Source organism: Rhododendron vialii, chromosome 6a, assembly GCF_030253575.1.
Source record: "Rhododendron vialii isolate Sample 1 chromosome 6a, ASM3025357v1".
Taxonomy (NCBI): Eukaryota; Viridiplantae; Streptophyta; class Magnoliopsida; order Ericales; family Ericaceae; genus Rhododendron; species Rhododendron vialii.
In genome coordinates this window covers 37,399,263-37,417,307 of record NC_080562.1, presented here as the reverse complement: position 1 = coordinate 37,417,307, position 18,045 = coordinate 37,399,263, and the positions used below count along the sequence as shown (strand labels likewise).

General features: G+C 38.2%; 1 protein-coding gene and 1 long non-coding RNA gene across 3 annotated transcripts; one reads left to right on the top strand and one right to left on the bottom strand.

Annotated features, from left to right (window-relative positions):
• Positions 1-5,817: 5,817 nt before the first annotated feature.
• On the top strand, positions 5,818-7,621 carry LOC131331505 (uncharacterized). Its single transcript, XR_009201395.1, has 2 exons — positions 5,818-6,325; positions 7,410-7,621. It is a non-coding gene; the product is annotated as an uncharacterized LOC131331505 (long non-coding RNA).
• Positions 7,622-10,402: 2,781 nt separating this feature from the next.
• On the bottom strand, positions 10,403-16,643 carry LOC131331504 (G-type lectin S-receptor-like serine/threonine-protein kinase SD2-5). 2 transcript variants are annotated; one of them, XM_058365492.1, is made up of 3 exons: positions 14,451-16,643; positions 13,859-14,420; positions 10,403-10,432 (listed from the first exon to the last, which is right to left on the bottom strand). In XM_058365492.1, the coding sequence occupies exons 1-2, from the start codon at positions 16,395-16,397 to the stop codon at positions 13,914-13,916; spliced, it is 2,454 nt and encodes an 817-aa protein (XP_058221475.1). In that variant the 5' UTR covers positions 16,398-16,643; the 3' UTR covers positions 10,403-10,432; positions 13,859-13,913. The 2 variants fall into 2 exon arrangements, with proteins under 2 accessions (XP_058221475.1, XP_058221474.1); XM_058365491.1 differs by having other exon boundaries at positions 13,859-16,643.
• Between the last annotated feature and the right edge of the window lie 1,402 nt (positions 16,644-18,045).

Sequence of the window (18,045 nt, the reverse complement as noted above, 5' to 3'; positions counted from 1 at the left end):
AGTGAAGTAGAGGAAAGAGAGGCAACAATTGGAAATGGGAAAATGACGGCCAAAACATGTGGGCCTGGTTTAAACGTCTCCTGGTTAGGCCCATCCATTTGTCCGAAAAAAACCCATTCCTAGGCCCATCCATTTTTCCCAAAGAAAAGCCCATTCCCATTTCTCCGGCCTTATTTTGCTATGTGTGGCTAGGGCTGCAAACGAGCCGAGTTTTGCCTTACTCGAGCTCGGCTCGCCTTAGTTTTCCTCAGCTCGAGCTTGAATCGAGCTGAAATATGTGGGCTCGAACTCGGCTCGAACATATATTCAAAAGCTCGAGCTCGGCTCGAATGGCTCGTTCGGTACATGTATGGGTATTGGTATATGTATGTATATGTAAGCTCGAGCTCGGCTCGAATGGCTCATTTGGTATATGTATGTATTGTATATGGCAGCTCGCAAGCTCAACGAGCCGAGCATCAAGTGGCTCGAGCTCGGCTCGTTTATGAAACGAGCTGAAAATGTTGGCTCGAGCTCGTTCATTTGTTTGATGAACTGAGCTCGAACGAGCCGTTAGCGAGCCGAGTCACGCGAGCGGCTCGGTTCGTTTGCAGCCCTATGTGTGGCCACTCTTTCGGCTCTTTTGTTTGAGGTTAAAATTTTAACATGTATAAGGCTCTATTCTAGAACACCTTCTTAAAAAATAAGTATTTATTTTACATTTTCAAATTTAAAAATAATGTAAATAAAAAATATTTGTTCAATTTTTTTTGTACCGTATAAAAGATCCCAATGAGATTTATCAAATAAGATCCGTATTGATAGAAAAATTATTTACGTAAACACATAATTTTTGAGCTTGAAATTATTTTCATAAAAAATAAGTACTTATTTCCCTTTTAGAAATGAGGCCTAAGGGGTATATATGGATAACAAGGTGGATATCATTGAAGATGGTATTATTTCAAAAGGGAGATTAAAAGCTACGTGTTTTGTTTTGTAGTTGATATGAGTCAATAGATAGAGTGCGATAGTGTAAAATTTTCTATTTTGTCCCCAAACAAACCCTAATTTTCCATTTTCCCACCCTCTCCTAGTTATTGAGTTACAAAACACTAGAAAACTAAGCAACAGTTTGCTTTGTTCGGTTAACCGTTTAGTTTTTGTTTTTGTTTTGTTTTCAATCATTACCCTATTTCTTTCTTTAATTATTATCCTATATTTTTAATTATTATCCTATTTTTTAATTATTACTTTCTCATCTCTCTCTATCTCTCTCTAATCATTACCCATATTTTCAATTATTACTCTATTTCTCTCTCCACTCACTATCAAAATTAAACTAAACTAAAGGGCAATTTTCACTGACCTCCCCTAAGGTTTCTGACACGAACAGAAACCTCAGTCCCATGAGGTTTCTGAAATGACACGAACAGAAACCTCCTTTACTTGACAATACCAGGGACCCCCCCCCCGTTACCTGCCCGTTAGAAAATGAATGGAGAAGGTGATGTCATTGTACTATACTTTTTACAATACTTATACTACCATCACCAGACTCTTTACCCCTTTCATTTATAAAATATAAAATACAAACATCTCTACACTTTGTGCTCGTTTCACTTTGAAATTTTGTCCTTATTTAAAAGGATTCATATTTGTTAATTTTCTGTCAAACTCTTGTGAATTATTGATTCGTCTCGACAAGAGGAATTGAAAAAAAGTAAAAAATGACTTTACCAAATATTTTGGGTAAAAGTAATAATTTTATACTCTTTTGATTCCTCTCATTGAGACAAACTAATAAACCATAAAATTTAACGCAAAACTAGCAAAAACGAAAAAAATTCAAATATGAACAAAAATCAAAAAGCCTAAAAATCTCATAAACAAGCCTGCATGAAAAAATTGAATATGAACAAAAACTAAAAAGCCTAAAAATCTCACAAACAAACCCACAAATTTTTTTTTCGTGCGGGCTTGTTTGTGGGATTTTTTAGGCTTTTTGATTTTTGTTCATATTTGAATTTTTTTCGTATTTGCTAGTTTTGCGTTAAGTTTTTGTGGATTATTGATTTGTCTCAACGAGAGGAATCAAAAGAGTATAAAATTATTACTTTTACCTAAAATATTGAATTTCTCAAAATATTTGGTAAAAGTCTTAATTTTTTACTTTTTTCAATTCCTCTTATCAAGACGAACCAATAATTCACAAGAGTTTGACAGAAAATTAACAAATATGAATCCTTTTAAATAAGGATAAAATCTCAAAGTGAAACAAACACAAAGTGTAGAGATGTTTGTATTTTATATTTTATAAATAAGAGAGGTAAAGAGTCTGGTGAGAGTAGTATATGTATTGTAAAAAGTATAGTACAATGACATCATCTTCTCCATCCATTTTCTAACGGACAGGTAACGACGGGAGGTCCCTTAGTATTGTCAGGTTAAGGAGGGGAGGGCAGTGTCATTTCAGAAACCTCCCTTGAGGTTTCTGTTCATGTCAGAAACCTCAGGGGAGGTCAGTGAAATTTACCCTAAACTAAACTTCCAACCAAACACAACCGTTTTTTTGATAACTAGCCTCGCCGCCCCTTCTGCGCTGTCGGAATCGATGTGATCCCAATCGAAAGTGACCTCTGAAAACTCTCTCAGCAGTGCTACAGTCACTGACCGGGGGTCGGTGACCGGCCACCGACTCCATGTGGGGTCCACTCCGGACCCCGCACGAATGATCCGAGCCGTTCAATAATTTAAAAAAAACAAAACCGAGTGGGCCGTGAAGGAAATAAGCTCAATCCGATGTGTGTACGTGCTCGTTCCAAACTTTTATTTTTGAATGGCTCGGATCATCTGATTTTGGAACGGCTCGGATCGAGTACGTACACACATCGGATTGAGCTTACTTCTCACACGGCCCACTTAGTTTTTTTTTTTTAAATTATTGAGCGGCTCGGATCATTCGTGCGGGGTCCGGAATGGACCCCACACGGGATCGGTGGCCGGTCACCAACCCTCCCGGTCGGTGACTGTAGTGTTTCTGTTTCTCTCAGCGAATTATCAGGCCAGCTGTTATCACTGGTAGCAGTCTTCTTCGACTTCAATTTCCAAGCGCAGTTTAAAAACTCTTTCTTTAACATGAAAATAACCACATTGTTTTTTCACGCATTCGGAAACAACTATTAGTGTTACCAAAGTGATGCGTTCCTCTGTAGAGAAATTTTCACAAATAAAATATGTTGTAGGAGGTGAAGAGAACAAAGAGGACGACAACGATTAAAGAATGACCTTAGGGGTGTTTCGGTAAACTCAGATATGTTTTGGTCACCACTAGGCTCAATTTGGATTAATTAAGTAATCTTTTCTACGAATCATTTATTTTGGAAATATTCTAAAATCAAACGTTTCCTTTTTTATATTAATTGAGTCAGGAATACAAAATTCCCATGGGAAATAGGAGAGATCATATTCTTACTATATTCAGTAATCCTCCTGAATTAGGAGATCAGTAATCTCATTCTCAATCTTCACAAACATAGGAATGTTAGAGTTTCGGAATCATATTTCCATTTCCCTCCTAAGATACCTGTCATCCAAACACAACCTTAGGGGTGTCTAAAATTTATCCCCCTGCAAAGAGATATGTAATTCCGAGGATATCATATCCGGGGCGAAAAGAAACACACAGACATAGGATATACTCGACCAAAATTTCTCTGTCAGGCTAAGTCCCATATCCGCCTCTCATATACTACAGCCAAACAGGCCGTTTATCTATTTACTAACATGGGTAGGTTAGTTGTTACACACTTGTTGATGTTCCATTCGCTGAAGCGAGAAAATTGTGCGACTAAATGGGGCATTGTCCCGTACCCAAAAACTTGATTCGAATTGTTCACTTGGTAGCGATGGACGCATAGGACAATAGCGTGTGTATTCAAATCAATCAGACGTCATTAACCCAACGAATGAATCACGTTTTTGGGCATCGATAACATCCATGTACATGAGCGATTTGTTCACTTGGTTAGAGCTACAGTGGTATAATTAAAATTAAAATGTTGTTAAGGTTAGCAATATTTGCTCAAAAAAAAGCTCACAGTGGAATAATTAAAGTTAGCAATCTCTTAGCAACTCATCAAATTTTGACTCTTGGATAATCAAAACTAGCAACTTTTTGCCAATAATCAAACTTAGTTGTTCCCACATTTTATCAATAAAGTACACCGTCATAACACAAAAACCTTCTCTCTTTTTCCATTTCAACATATTTCTAAGAAAAATACTTTTAAAAAATGTTTCTATTTTTTTTGCAAAAACTGTTGTTTTATTAATTTTTTTTTCAAAAACTGTTCTTTTAAAAAAAATTCAAATTTTTTTTAATTCGAAAACTGTTTTTTTTTTTTAACTTTTTCCTGAAAACTTTTTTTTTTAAATCAAAATTGTCAAAAAAATATCTTCTCTTTTTCTAATAACCTATTTTTAAAAAATTATTTTCTATGTTCACAATTTTTAGATTTTTATAAATTGAAAAGGGGATGTGGCATGTGGACCTCTATATTGCTAACTTTAGCAATTCCTTAAATGTATAACCAAAAGATGATATAGCAACTTTTAATTATTGACTTTTAATTATTCCACTATGGATGCTCTTACACATATCTAATTGACTTAGTTACTATTCTAGCCATCAAGCTTTTCAAAGTGAACAATTCGAGTCACATTCTTTGAGCTTTGAATGATGCTCTCATTAGGTGGACGCAAAAGGTTCTAAATCCAAGCTTTTTTATTTTCTCTCACTTATCACTTGAATTTTTAACAGTTGTATATTCAGATTAATTTACACATGCCTCAATAATTTGGAAATAGCTAACGACCAGACAAACATATATAGTGTCCTAAAGTTTCATGAATGCTCTATAAAATTCACAAACATGTAACATATTTGTGTCTTATCACGTTAATAGTTTTTTCCACAAAGATTGCTCACAGGTCCGTGTGTAGGGTCCACTCTGGATCTCATACAAATGATTCGAGCCGTTTATTAAATGCAAAATATTTTTTCAAGGGCCATTGCAAAAGATCAGCTCAATCCGATACCTATGCTCGATTCAATCATCTAACTTTTCATTATTCATTATTCATGATTAAATCGAGCACCTATAAGCATCGGAGCAGTTCAGGAACAACAGAAAGGGATATCCTCCGGACCCCATCCCCCACGGTGGATTTTTTTTCCCCATGAGATGCTATAAACTAGGATGTTGATTCAAAATTGATGAAATTGAGATTTGAAATCCGACAAAATTCGATTCTATGGCGATTTCTATGTAGAAAAACCTTGAGTTTGGACATGAACCTGGATGATTCACCATTGGATTGAACTTATTTCTCGCGGAAACCCTTGAGAAAATATTTTACATTTAATGAACGGCTTAAATTGTTTGTGTGAAACCTGTAATGGGTCCTACAATAAATCTGTGCATTTTTGTTGGGTGTGTTGCATTACTCGTGAGCTAAATGGTTGGTCATGAAGATTTATATGACCAGAGCAGCGGCTGCATAGAGATGGCTTTTGTGCCCATCTCGGGTCTCACAAAGATGATCGAAGCCGCTCATTTTGTTTAAAATATTTCATTTTGGGTCTCTTGTAAAAAATCATCTCAATCTGATGTCGGTAAAAACAATTACGAATCATCCAATTTTGCTTCTGAGCGGCTCAGGTCATTTATGGGACCCGAGACCGGCGTTAAAGGGATCTCTATGCGGCTGCTGCACTCCTAACTCCTTATCTTTACTGTTTTTTTTTTTTGAACAACTCCTTATCTTTACTGTTATATGACGTATAATCAGACCCCTGAGTTTTTCAGAATAGGAATCGGCTATAAGTAGACAAACTAACTTTCTAACTCAATCCTCCTGCAAATATCCAACATAGAAACCTAATCATTCTTCTCCTTTTCCCCTCCATGATTGTATATCCATTGATTGTATGCCCTGCTCTTGCCTATTTCCCCTAGAACCTCTCTCTCTCTCTCTCTCTCTCTCTCTCATGGCCACATCCGAGACCTCATCATCGCCAGAAACTTCGTCTCCAACCAGTAGTACTCCAAAGGTTCAGATTGTTTCGAAATCTTTATCCGACAGACTACTAGGCAAATACTTTGATGCTTCGGAGTTCGACTTCGATTACGAACAGAGCGGGCTGTGGTCTCCGCCGGTTCCTCGACGGGTGTTCTTGGACTCTCCCGCGGGTAACATCTGCTCCGACGACCACTTCTTTGCCAGGCTCATGACTGTGAAGAAGGCTCACTGGCTAATTTCAAGCCTCAGCTTTTGTTTCAGTGTACGTACTCAATTGCAATTATTTCCACAATCATCTCTCATATAGTAATACTTTTTCCCATGTAGTGCAGTAATGAACTAGTAATTAAGGAGAAATTCATCAGTGCCGAACGGGCACGGGACAGCCGGTGCCGAACACGTATCTCGGCTGTCCAAACGTGTTTTGAACGGCTCAGATCTATTTGGGTAATTTTTTAGTGTAAAATTATCAAAACACCCTCTCAAGCCCAAACAGATCTGGACCGTCCAAAACAAGTTTGAACAGCCAAGATTCGTGTTCGGCACCAGCTGTCCGTGCCCGCTCGGCACTGAAGAATTTCTCGTAATTAAGGGGTTGTAGTGCACCTCGGTGGGCATCTCCGAGATCTTATTACTCTGATTTGAACTGCTTGTTTCATCGGATATCGATAGTCATATGATCGGCCAACATTTTGTATGTAGAAAATAAATGATGATTAACAGTGCCGGTCCTAATGTTTGGATTGCCCAAGTTTTTGAGAAATTTTTTATGAAAGTAATGAGTGGAAGTATGGATAATGAGTAGAGAAAGATAGAGGGAGAAATAAAAATAATGATTGAAAGTATGGGTAATGCGTGTTTTTTGAGTTGATTTTTTTTTTTCCAAATCTTGATCCAAACAAGGCATAAAGACATACAAGTTTAAAAAAATCAAGGTTGCATGTTAAGTATACATAAAAAAAAAATTTGTTGCCCCATGGTGGGGGATTGGCCAAATCCGTAGATTTGTGGGGGTTGCCTGGGGCCGGCTCTGATGATTAATACAATTCCAAAAATAAGTTTTATTTCAATGATCAAGTGGCTAGTTATCAATGTCGGCAAACTCTATAAATGAACAGTTCAGTTTATGCTCATGGTAAGCTACAATTTCTTAGTACGTTTGGTGCATTAGAGGTCGATCACCGGTCCTTAGCAATAAATACACGCGCAATTTCTCTTCATATTTTTTCGCAGACTAACGTATAGCATTTTAGGTTCATTCATTTAAATTATTACACTCATTATTTTGTAATTTAAAAGATTGAGAATATGTAAGTAAATAAGATCCATATTTGTCCCTTTTGCAGGCCTTTTGCAGCTCTTAAAGGAGAACATGGAGCCTTCTTCAAAATGCAATTTTATCCAAAAGCTTGTTTTGCTATGGATATCACTATCTACACAGAGATTGGGCAATTTCATTCAAACTACTGAGCCAAAAGTTCAGTCAAAGCCCCGGGATGTGTAGCTTTGTATTTGCAATGTACTTATTGTATCTATATATAATTGGGTATATTGATCATCTCTCATTATTATTATTTTTTAAATAATTAGATGTCTGGACTAGTTCGGACGCACCTCAAATAATTCAGGAGGCCTGAAATTAACGGTCACACATCTCTCATCGGTCTTTTATGCTGTGGTCATGTACTTCTTTTATCCAATCCTCATATGTCCGGGACCCCAAACATTCATTTTCAAGTGGGAAAATGTAGATTTTCTTGTATACTAGTAGTATTACTCACCAGTCCACGGTTCCACAAAGGGGACTCAGAGAAAAGCTTTGCCCAAGAACATGTTACATATTCATGAGTATTCTTCGGTGCTCGAGCACCATCATGTGGGCTTCAGGGGCCTCTACAATCACACATTCTTATTAGATTCACACATTTAGCAGTGCGAATTCAATGAGTACACCATTATGTGCACACCAAATGTACACCGCCTTTTGTATGACTCACTTCGGGGTCCATCACAAATGATCGGAGCCGCTCAATTTGTTTAAAATATTTTTTTAAGCCTCCCTGTAACAATTCAACTCCGTTGAATATCCGTAAAATACTTGATCGATTCTACGCCCATTTTGCTCTAATCGAAATGTCCGCCAAGAATGATGTTAAAAAGGAAAAAGAAAAATCCTTCTGCCACAAACATTCTCTGCTTTGATAACATACAGAATCTCAGACTGCAGGTTCGGTTTGATTATAATCAAAAGATGGGGACTTTACATAATCAAATCAAAACTTAAAAAGAGGGACCCCCCCTGCTAACTGGGTCCCAATCTTTCCTTTTGTGAATTTCTTTTTTATTCAATTTCCGGCGAGGCCCTCAAGTATTTGAATTCGTACAGCGACCCTTCAACAACCGTACCGTATGCCATGCATATATGCGTTAGCTTACAAAAAGAATCTCAGTCTTCAGTTGTCTGCCAAGGCCAGAGATCTGCTTTGGCCTTTCAAGAAACAATGCTGCATGTAATCAGAAGGGTACTGTACTTCTAACGAATTTGTCTGATTTTGTCTAGGGATGTGCGAAGGTCCGGTTTCGGGGTTTGAATAAAGGTCGATTTTCGGGGGCTGAATCAGCCGGGCAGCCTCAAAACCGACTGCCAACTGGGTTTTTTTAGCGATTTCGTACCACGGATTTAGGCGGGTTGGATAAGGGAAAAGAAGAGTTTGAAATAAGAAAGCAAAAAAGAGAGTGCAATGTTAACAGTGGTCATCAAACAAGAGCAAAGAACGACTCTTCAACTACAAAAGTTGGAAGTTGAATCGGACTTCAGTCATGATTCAATTACTTGCTACGCATTAGGATGAAACACACCAATTGAGTGCTTTATTGAACGATTGCAGGTACCGCCTCTTGCAGAAGCTAGGTGTGACTCAAATCAAGCATAGCTTTCGAGAATGCAATGCATGTGCAGACCGACTAGCAAATCTGGGTTTACAAATGGAGCTTGGATTTCATGTTTTAGTTAATATGCCTATATGTATTTCTATTCAATTAAGGGCGGATGCGTTTTATACCCTAGACTTATGTATGCTTACTACTTAGTTTTATTTAAAATCCCCTGTTAACCAAAAAAAAAGAGAGAGCAAAGAACAACAATTTAGGTCATAAATGTTACAGAGCACATTAGATTTTAAAAGTTTAAAGTCAATGTGATGGTTATTTTCAACACAAATATGTAGCAGGGGGCGGGTTGAGAGGATTTAATCTCAATCAACCCAACCTGCTACCACACGGCTTATCACCTGCCCAACCCGATCCTTTCATTTCCCCAACTGCGGGTGTCAATGCAGGCTGGCTCGGGTTGAGTCGGTTTAGCTGGGTTTTTTTTTTGGCATACTCCATCTTTTTCCTGCTGTAGCTCGTGTTAGATTCTCTTTTTGCATTTTGCAAACTCATTTCCCACCTTATTCTATAATCATGTGTGGGATTAGCAAATCCGTGCTGACAAGTATGGCTGCTAAAAGAGAGTTATGTATGATGCTGAAATTGATTAAATTAAAGCAAGAGATAAGGGATGAGGTCTCGGGCACAAAGTGAAACAAGAGCTTCATCACAAAATAAGTAGGCCTACACGTTGTTGGAAGAACCGGGTCAGGGATTCAAGTACGTCGTTTTCTTTTTTACTCGTACATTCTCGGCTCTACAATAGGTTGCATGGTAGGATGTTATTTGCTGTACTCATTTTCTTATCTGATTGATTAAGACTTAGTGCTTAATGGTAATTTCCCCGCCCCCTAAAGTTATGCATATGCGGGTTAGGACTCAATATGTTCACTTCTTGTTTGATGAATGTCTCAATGAAAATGCAGACGAACTAGGTACATAGCCCACCATTGGTAACACAATCGCGTCTTGAATTCCTATTGTGCCAAACCCTCATTAAGTCAGTGAACTGTTTTAACAATGCTCATGAACAGTAATAAAAAGACAACTAGAACTATACTAGGAGGGAGATTCTTTGGTACCTATGATGGGCTGAGATCCTAGCAATCAGGCACCCAAAGGGTCGCCGAACGATCATAAAGTGAACCATAATAACTTATAAAATGACTGTGAGCTGAGACGATGGGAATCTGATGTGATCATTGATGGACATTACTCAAAAGGTTAAAACTCTGCGAACAATATGGTATACAATTGAGAAATAAGAGGCTAGCTTTCAAGTTGAAATGAAAGAGTTGAATCCTGACATAGATAAGCTAATTAGCAGCCAATAAACAGTAAATCTTTACATGCTTGATCTGGTACTGTTGGTGAAATTTTTTAATGTACATCGTCGCAGAATGCTTGAAACGCTAAAACTTCATATGCTTGCATGAACCTGACAAAAAATAAGATGTCAAAGTATATATTTACCAACAGAGTCAATTACCTTACTCATAATTTGGGTCCTGATATAAGTGAAGCCTCCGGTAGAAATGAAATATTTGAATCAACTTGCCACCAATGTGGCTCATAGTTAAGAAGTGATGATCGGTGATGAGATCCGTATCTACTAGAGAATGATGTTCGCAGCCATATAATTAACGTTGATATGGTGTGGTCAAGGGGCTTCTATTATCTCCACGAGGAGTGTCATAAGAATGTAATTCACTTTGATATCAAACCCCAAAATATCCTTCTTGATAGAGATTTTAATGTCAAGATTTCTGATTTCGGGGTAGCAAAATTGATTGACAGGAACCAGAGCCCAGTGTTGACAACGTTAAAGGGAATAATAGGGTATTTGGCTCCTGAAATGTTTCGGGGGTTCAAATATCTCAGTTAAAGCTGATATCTATAGCTTTGCGATTGTCATCTTGGAAACTATCTGCACGCCGGAGGAAGAGTGTAGACACCTCTCATAAATCGATGGCTTTAATTGACACGTCTCAACTTGTTTATCTTCACGACTGTTGCCATACAGGGCCTTCTATCATGGGTATGAAGACGCCATAGACCGATCTTTATCATCTTACTGCTTCTTCTTTGAGGCACCAAATATCCTTGTCATGATCATCGATGAGATCGTACAGTTGATCCTCTTCTGCCTTTATTTTCCCAATGCAATTGGAGCCTTATATTCATGAGACGCGTCTAAATTCTTCCTCCCGCGGATAGTTTTCAAGATGACAATCCCAAAGCTATAGATATCAGCTTTAACTGAGATATTTGAAACCCAAAACATTCAGGAGCCAAATACCCTATTATTCCCTTTAACATTGTCAACACAGGGATCTGGTTCCTATCAATAAATCTTGCCAAGCCGAAATCATAAATCTTGGCATTAAAATCTCCATCAAGAAGGATATTTTGAGGTTCGATATCAAAGTGAATTATACTCTCATGACACTCCTCATGGAGATATGGAAGCCCCTTGGCAACTCTTGCCGAATTTTCCAGCCAAGTGCAACATAATCGGTACTGGCACTAGTAGACTAAACAGGACTACCAAATCCATCTCGCGAAACCTTATCTCCTGCTGCTGTAAAATCTGGAGTTGCATTCTCTCCCACCTGACCGTTTCTATTCACAGACCATAGGACCTGTAGCGGCATTTGTGATCAGAGTTGGTACTCGCTGTTAGAAGAGTTCTTAGTAGTTATACGTAGTCGTGTCATCATGATGAAAACTACGTAGAAAGTAGAAATCCGAATTGGGAGTCCAAGTAGAATTTGAAGTTTTGCTTGTGAAGAACCAAGACTGGATGGAGGATAAGAGTTGGTTATGTTGTACTCAAGGAGCATTGGCCTCAAGGTGGAGCCAGTGACGAAATCCATACTTTTTCAAGAAAAGAGGGAGAGTCGGCCAATCTCAAATAGTATTGCATGGAATATTTTCGCGAAGAGTGCTCTCAACATCAACAAGTGGCACATAATTAGTGGTCGACCCAGTTAACTAATTCTTTCTTTTTTTCAAAAAATACTTCGAAGTTTTTTTATTTATTTTTAAATGACCCCTTGATTTGTGAGATATTGTTTTTCAATTATAGTACCCCGTAAACAATAAAAAACAGTCACATTCACGACAGACACATTATATAGATATTCCCCATACGAAATCTTCAATCTGATTTAGTTTCAACATTTGAAAACATTCCATGATCTGAGACATGTAATTTTTCTTCAAAAAGTGAGATTTCTGCCTTCCGAATCAAGAGCCAAGATGGTGCCGTACCACTCTGAGAGTTACATGCCGCAGATCATGGGTGCCATCTAGTTTTATTTTTCTTCAACTGTTGAACAAGCGCGTGCTCTCTCTCTCCAACCTTTTTCTGGGGAAGTAGCCACACCCGTCCGAGTTCATAGTCTTAGAAGGGTCGCCTCCGGAGTTGCCAAACAAGCAGTAGGCCTAATACTACTATGAAGTACAGATTATCTAATTACGAATGAGAATCTAAAACCATGTCAATCTACATTGAAAATCCCTCTAAGACACAATTCAACCAATAAAATTTGTACTCCAACATCTGTTAGACCTATCCAGGGAACTCTCCCACTCTGAAATTTCCAATCTTTCATTTACATTATAAACTAACAGACACTAGAATTAAGTCTATCCTCTCAGTTATACAACTCTTCATCATTCTACCTCTAATACCGAGACCTCTCCATCAACTCAAGTACATAATATTTTCATCTTTTTTTGGTATCTGGATACACTTTTAGTAGAGTGGTCGTTTCTTGGCGTTAAAATCTCCTCTTGAAGGATCGGTTACACACTTTGGGTCCATCCGCGACGACTGTGCAACTTCTTTTTTGTGCTTAAGTATTCGCCGCAAGAAGTTTGGTAAGAGCCAAAGCTCTTCATCCAAACGCTAACCTGTAAATCCATAGATTTATTTGATGCTTTTGTATGTTTCTATGGGTTGATTACTTTGTGTTCTTGAGTTTGGTAGAGGACCTTAAGATAAAACCTGTCCACAGCATAAGATTACAGTTAGATCATAAATTATGTCCAAGTGGCCAATAATTCCCATAGTCTTTAACTATTACATCATTAACAGACATAAATCTGTAATATTACTTCATGCAAATATATGTGTGTATATATAATATACGCACACGTTTGATAGAATATTGACCGAGTATATAAAAAGAAAGTAACACTAGTTGTCACCATCATCATCTCTCTCTCCGCGCAACTCATTGCCGGCCATCCCATTCTGGCAGCTCACCCTTGAAGGCCGGTAATCTCTCTCTCTCTCTCTATGAAAAATATTTATCTACGAAAAAGAGCAAAATTTTCCCTTACAAACATCTACAAGCATTATTTAACTGCAAAAGTTTGTAGTTGAACATTTTCATCCAAAAAACCACCGGAAAATTTTGATTGATCGCTAAAATTCCATAAACTTCGATTCAAAAAGGGAGGATCGGACAAGGCAGAAGGGCCATCCCTAAATCATCATAATTGTACTGTTATACGAAGATCAACATTGGATCTTTAAGTTAACAGGGAAAATTTCAAAAAATAACCTTCGTTGAGAAATAAAAAATAGCCTGTAATTTGAAATGAAAAAACTTGAATCCTGAATGGGTGACCTAATAGCATCCAATAAACAGCAAGATGTTAATATACTTGGCCGGGTACCATTCCTGAAATTTTAAATGTACATTGTGGCAGAGCCGCAGAAAGCTTGAATGCTAAAACTTCATATGGTTTCAATTTCATGAACCTGACATGAAAATCAAAAGGAACATTTAGAGGAGATAAAATAGAAGCGAAAAATAATGAGTTTACCAACAGAGTTAATATATATACTCACTCGTCATCTGAATCCTTGCAGAAGCGAAGCCTCCGGTGGAAATGAAATATTAGAATCACCTGTTATGGTCAGTGATTAGATCTATACCTTCAGAACCCTCCAAAACCTTCACGACCGTGGACATACAGGGCCTTCTATCATGGGTTTGCAGACACCATATTCCAATCTTCATCATCTTTATCACTTCTTCTTTATGCTGCCAGATATCGTCGTCTTGATCATCGATGAGATCGTATAGTTGATCCTCTCTGGTCTTCATTTGCACAATCTCAACCAAAGGCATAGATTCTTGATCAGATTTGCCTAAATTCTTCCTCCCACAGATAGTTTCCACGATGACAACCCCAAAGCTATAGATATCAGCTTTAACTGAGATATGTGAACCCCTATACATTTCAGGAGCTAGATACCCTATTGTTCCCTTCAACGACGTCAACACTAGGCTATGGGTCCCATCAATCAATCTTGCTAAGCCGAAATCAGAAATCTTGGCGTTGAAATCTCTATCAAGAAGGATATTTTGAGGTTTGATATCAAAGTGAATTATATTCTTATGACACTCCTCATGGAGGTATTGAAGTCCCTTGGCCACACCATAAATGATCTTCTGCCGAGTTTTCCAGTCAAGAGTTCGTTCTTTGTCTCGGTTGAATATCCATTTATCTAATGATCCATTGAACATGTGCTCATACACCAGAAGCCTATTTGATTTCTCAGCGCAGTACCCTATCAGCCTCACCAAATGGCAATGTTCAACTTTTCCTATTGTGTTAACCTCTGCCAAAAATTCTTTTCTTCCTTGGACTATTGAATCCAATTGTTTCACTGCAACTTTGATACCATCATGTAAGACCCCTTCAAACACAGCCCCAAACCCTCCTTCGCCAAGCTTGGTCTGGAAATTCTGCGTGCAATACTTCAACTCTTCAAGAGAGAACTTAGTCAATGATTGTGTAACTTGATCATCACTTTCTTCCCCAGCATTATCTGTGTGCTTTAGCTTTCTGTAACAGTAGCACATTCCACCTATAAAAGTAACAACTAGTAGGCCACCAACAAGAGGAGGTACCAATACCGGTGACAAAGATACAAGTTTATTTCGGCTGGGCACTTTCTGAACCTTGATAGATGCATAGGAACTAAAAATTTCACTGGAGGTCATGAAAGAATAAAGCTCATCTGATTGCAAAGAACAATTACCTGATGAGACATCTGAATCATACCGAAACAAGGCAGCTTTGCAAGAGCAATTGTTCAAACATGCCTCTTTGCATTCATCTATGGTGGTAGCGAAAAGTGTGGGCACAAAATCAAAGTAGGTGACATTTGGGAGATCCACGAATGTATGGTACTTTGAACCATGATCACAAGAAAGAGGAGTGATTTCTGCACATCCAATACCTTGTTCAAACGGCCAAAAGTAGTTTGAAGTTCCGGTGTTGTCTTGTGGACAAGCGCACAGTCCACCCCCAGAGCAAACCCCATAAGACCCACAAACTGCTGGGTAGCTGCAGTCTCCGAAAGAATCAATGATGGCTGCCAGTAAGTCACTACGTTGTGTGACTGCAAAAGTGTAAGGGAAAGAGGTATCCACGAAGTATAAAATTATATGGCCATTTGGTTCCAGGACGATAAACCGAAAATCAGTTGGTGATGCTGTGAAATTGAAATAGAAAACTGCAAAGTCGGTATGCAATCGGATTGCATTATATGCGTTCCCGAAAGCAGGACCACCTAACGCATGAAAGCTTCTATCAAGTAAAGTTGCATATTCTTCCGGGGGATCTGAATCAACAAAAGCCCGAATTCCAATGTAATCCTCTTTATCAACAGTCAAATAGTATATACCTGTTGATAAATTTGAAGATGAATTACTAGCCGTTAGCCTTTGGCCATTGTTGATCTTCTGGTTGGGGAGCCATGTGTCTGTCGGGTGATCATATGACTGCCATACCATGCCGTTGCTACCGTTCAGAAGCATTAAGTTTCCGGTCACACCTATCTCCATCCGAGCAACATACTTGGTACTGGTATTGGTTGACCAAACAAGATTACCAAATTCATCTCTCAAAACCAAATCTCCTTCAGCTGTGAAATCAAGAGTCGCATTCTCTCCCACCGGACTGTCTCTATTTGCAGACCACAGGACTTTGGGCGGCATAGTTGGAATAAACTGGTACTCACGATTGGAGTTGTTATCACTTACAGTTACTCTTGTCATCATGAAGACAACTAGATAGAAAACTGAAGTGGGCATTGAAAAAGAAATCGACGTTTTGTTTGTGAAAAACCCAAGACCGAATGGTGGATAAGACTGGGTTACGTTGTACACAAGGAGGATTGGCCTCAAGGTGGAGCCGTCGGCAAAATCCAAACTTCCTTGTTCATTGAAGGGGGTGTTTTTCCAGGAAACCGAGAGATTGGCCGACGGGAAGTCGGCGTAATAGGCTTCTGTGCCACAAGGGAAGTGGGAAAAGAGTGGGAGGAGAATCAGCAAAAGGATGGTAACCCAGCTGTTCATCAGACCGGCAGTAGCCATTGGTAGAACACCAGATACTTCGGCAAATTTTATCTTATGGCGCTTGCCGCCTTCAAATGCAATCAATGTCCAAAATATTTGACCGTATCTAATTTTAGAACGTAATACAGGTAGGGATGCGAGCAATTCGTGCTTCCCAACCTTTTTGCATTTGAATATTATGTGAGTAGAATGTGGAAAACTTTCTCACACTTAATTTTTTTAACGAATGGCCCATTCCCCTCAGTTTTGTTTTATGTTAATCTTTTTCACAAAGCAAAGCTTTTTGCTGATTTGGAGTCCCTCTAATGGCTTTATTGATTTCTTCGTAGCTTGCAATCTGAAAAGGGCGAAGTCCACTTTCACTCTCTTAGTTATCGCCATGTGCGGATTCCTCCTCATGGTTTAAAACTGACCACATAATCTACTTGTGGTTTTGAAAATGTGCGAATAAAACCTCTGTCGTCATGTTTTTCATCCATATTAACGGATGTGTATCTTACACGGCTCTAGAATATAATCTGAGTCGTTCATAATGTATTAAATAAAGAATAGAGTATTTATGTAAAAAATCATCTCGATCAAGTATCAATAACCCAATGATCTAATTTTTAGTAAATTTAAATTTGAAATTTTAATTTCATAACAAAATCGATTCGACCACGAGCTTTTCATTTTTTGATTGACTTAAATTTTGGCATAGATGTAATACTCGTCAAAATTTACAATATCAACTATTTGGATTCAATTTTTGGTATAGGAGATGGTGTGGTTAGATTTTAAAAAAAGAAGAATCAATGGACATAATGAGGATATATCGGTCTTTTAATGTTGTGTCCGTTAATATGGATGGAAAGCATGATGGTAGGGGGTTTATCCGCACAATTTCAAAATCACGGGTAGATTATGTGGTCAGTTTTAAACCATGAGGAGGGTATCCGCATATGACGATAACCACATAGGATCAAAGTGGACTTTGCCCATCTGAAAAATTCTTAGCACGTCTACTTTTTGTTTCCTTTTTTATTACCTTGTAACTTTTTTGAAGATTTTTGTCGGCCTCATTTCATTCAAAATCATGTCCCATGGTCCTTTTTAAAGAAGAGCTGCTGAATTCGGAGTAACAAACAGGTAGTCATATGAGGAATTCTTCCCGGGGGGAAAAAAAAAAATCAACATACGAAGAACTGAACGTATTTTGAAAATTCTTGTAATTGCCGTTCGACTTAGATATGAAACTTCCATGTTCGAAAAAAGCATTGTGAACAAAGTCTGACCTCCAATGTACTAAAACACAGCATGAGGCTCGTGTCTAGGAAAAAATCAACATTTTAAAGCAGACCGAAAAATGATTCGGGGTATAGTGCCAGTCAGTCAGAGAAAGAAGTGAATATTAACCAAAAATTCGTTAGGCTCCAATCCAACACAGATAATCCTAATCGAATCCATGTTCATATAGATGATTAAATGGTGTTTTACTGTGTTTTTTAAAAGGACTCTCTCTCTCTCTCTCTCTCTCTCTCTCTCATCTGTAGCTTTCAAGAATTCCAATCTTCCCATGAGCATTAAACAAAGATGATCATCCCTACAACTACGATGACCGCAGATTTAGTGACTGCTCACTAAATCAATGGTACAAAAGGTGCACGTAAGAGCATCTTTGAACCAA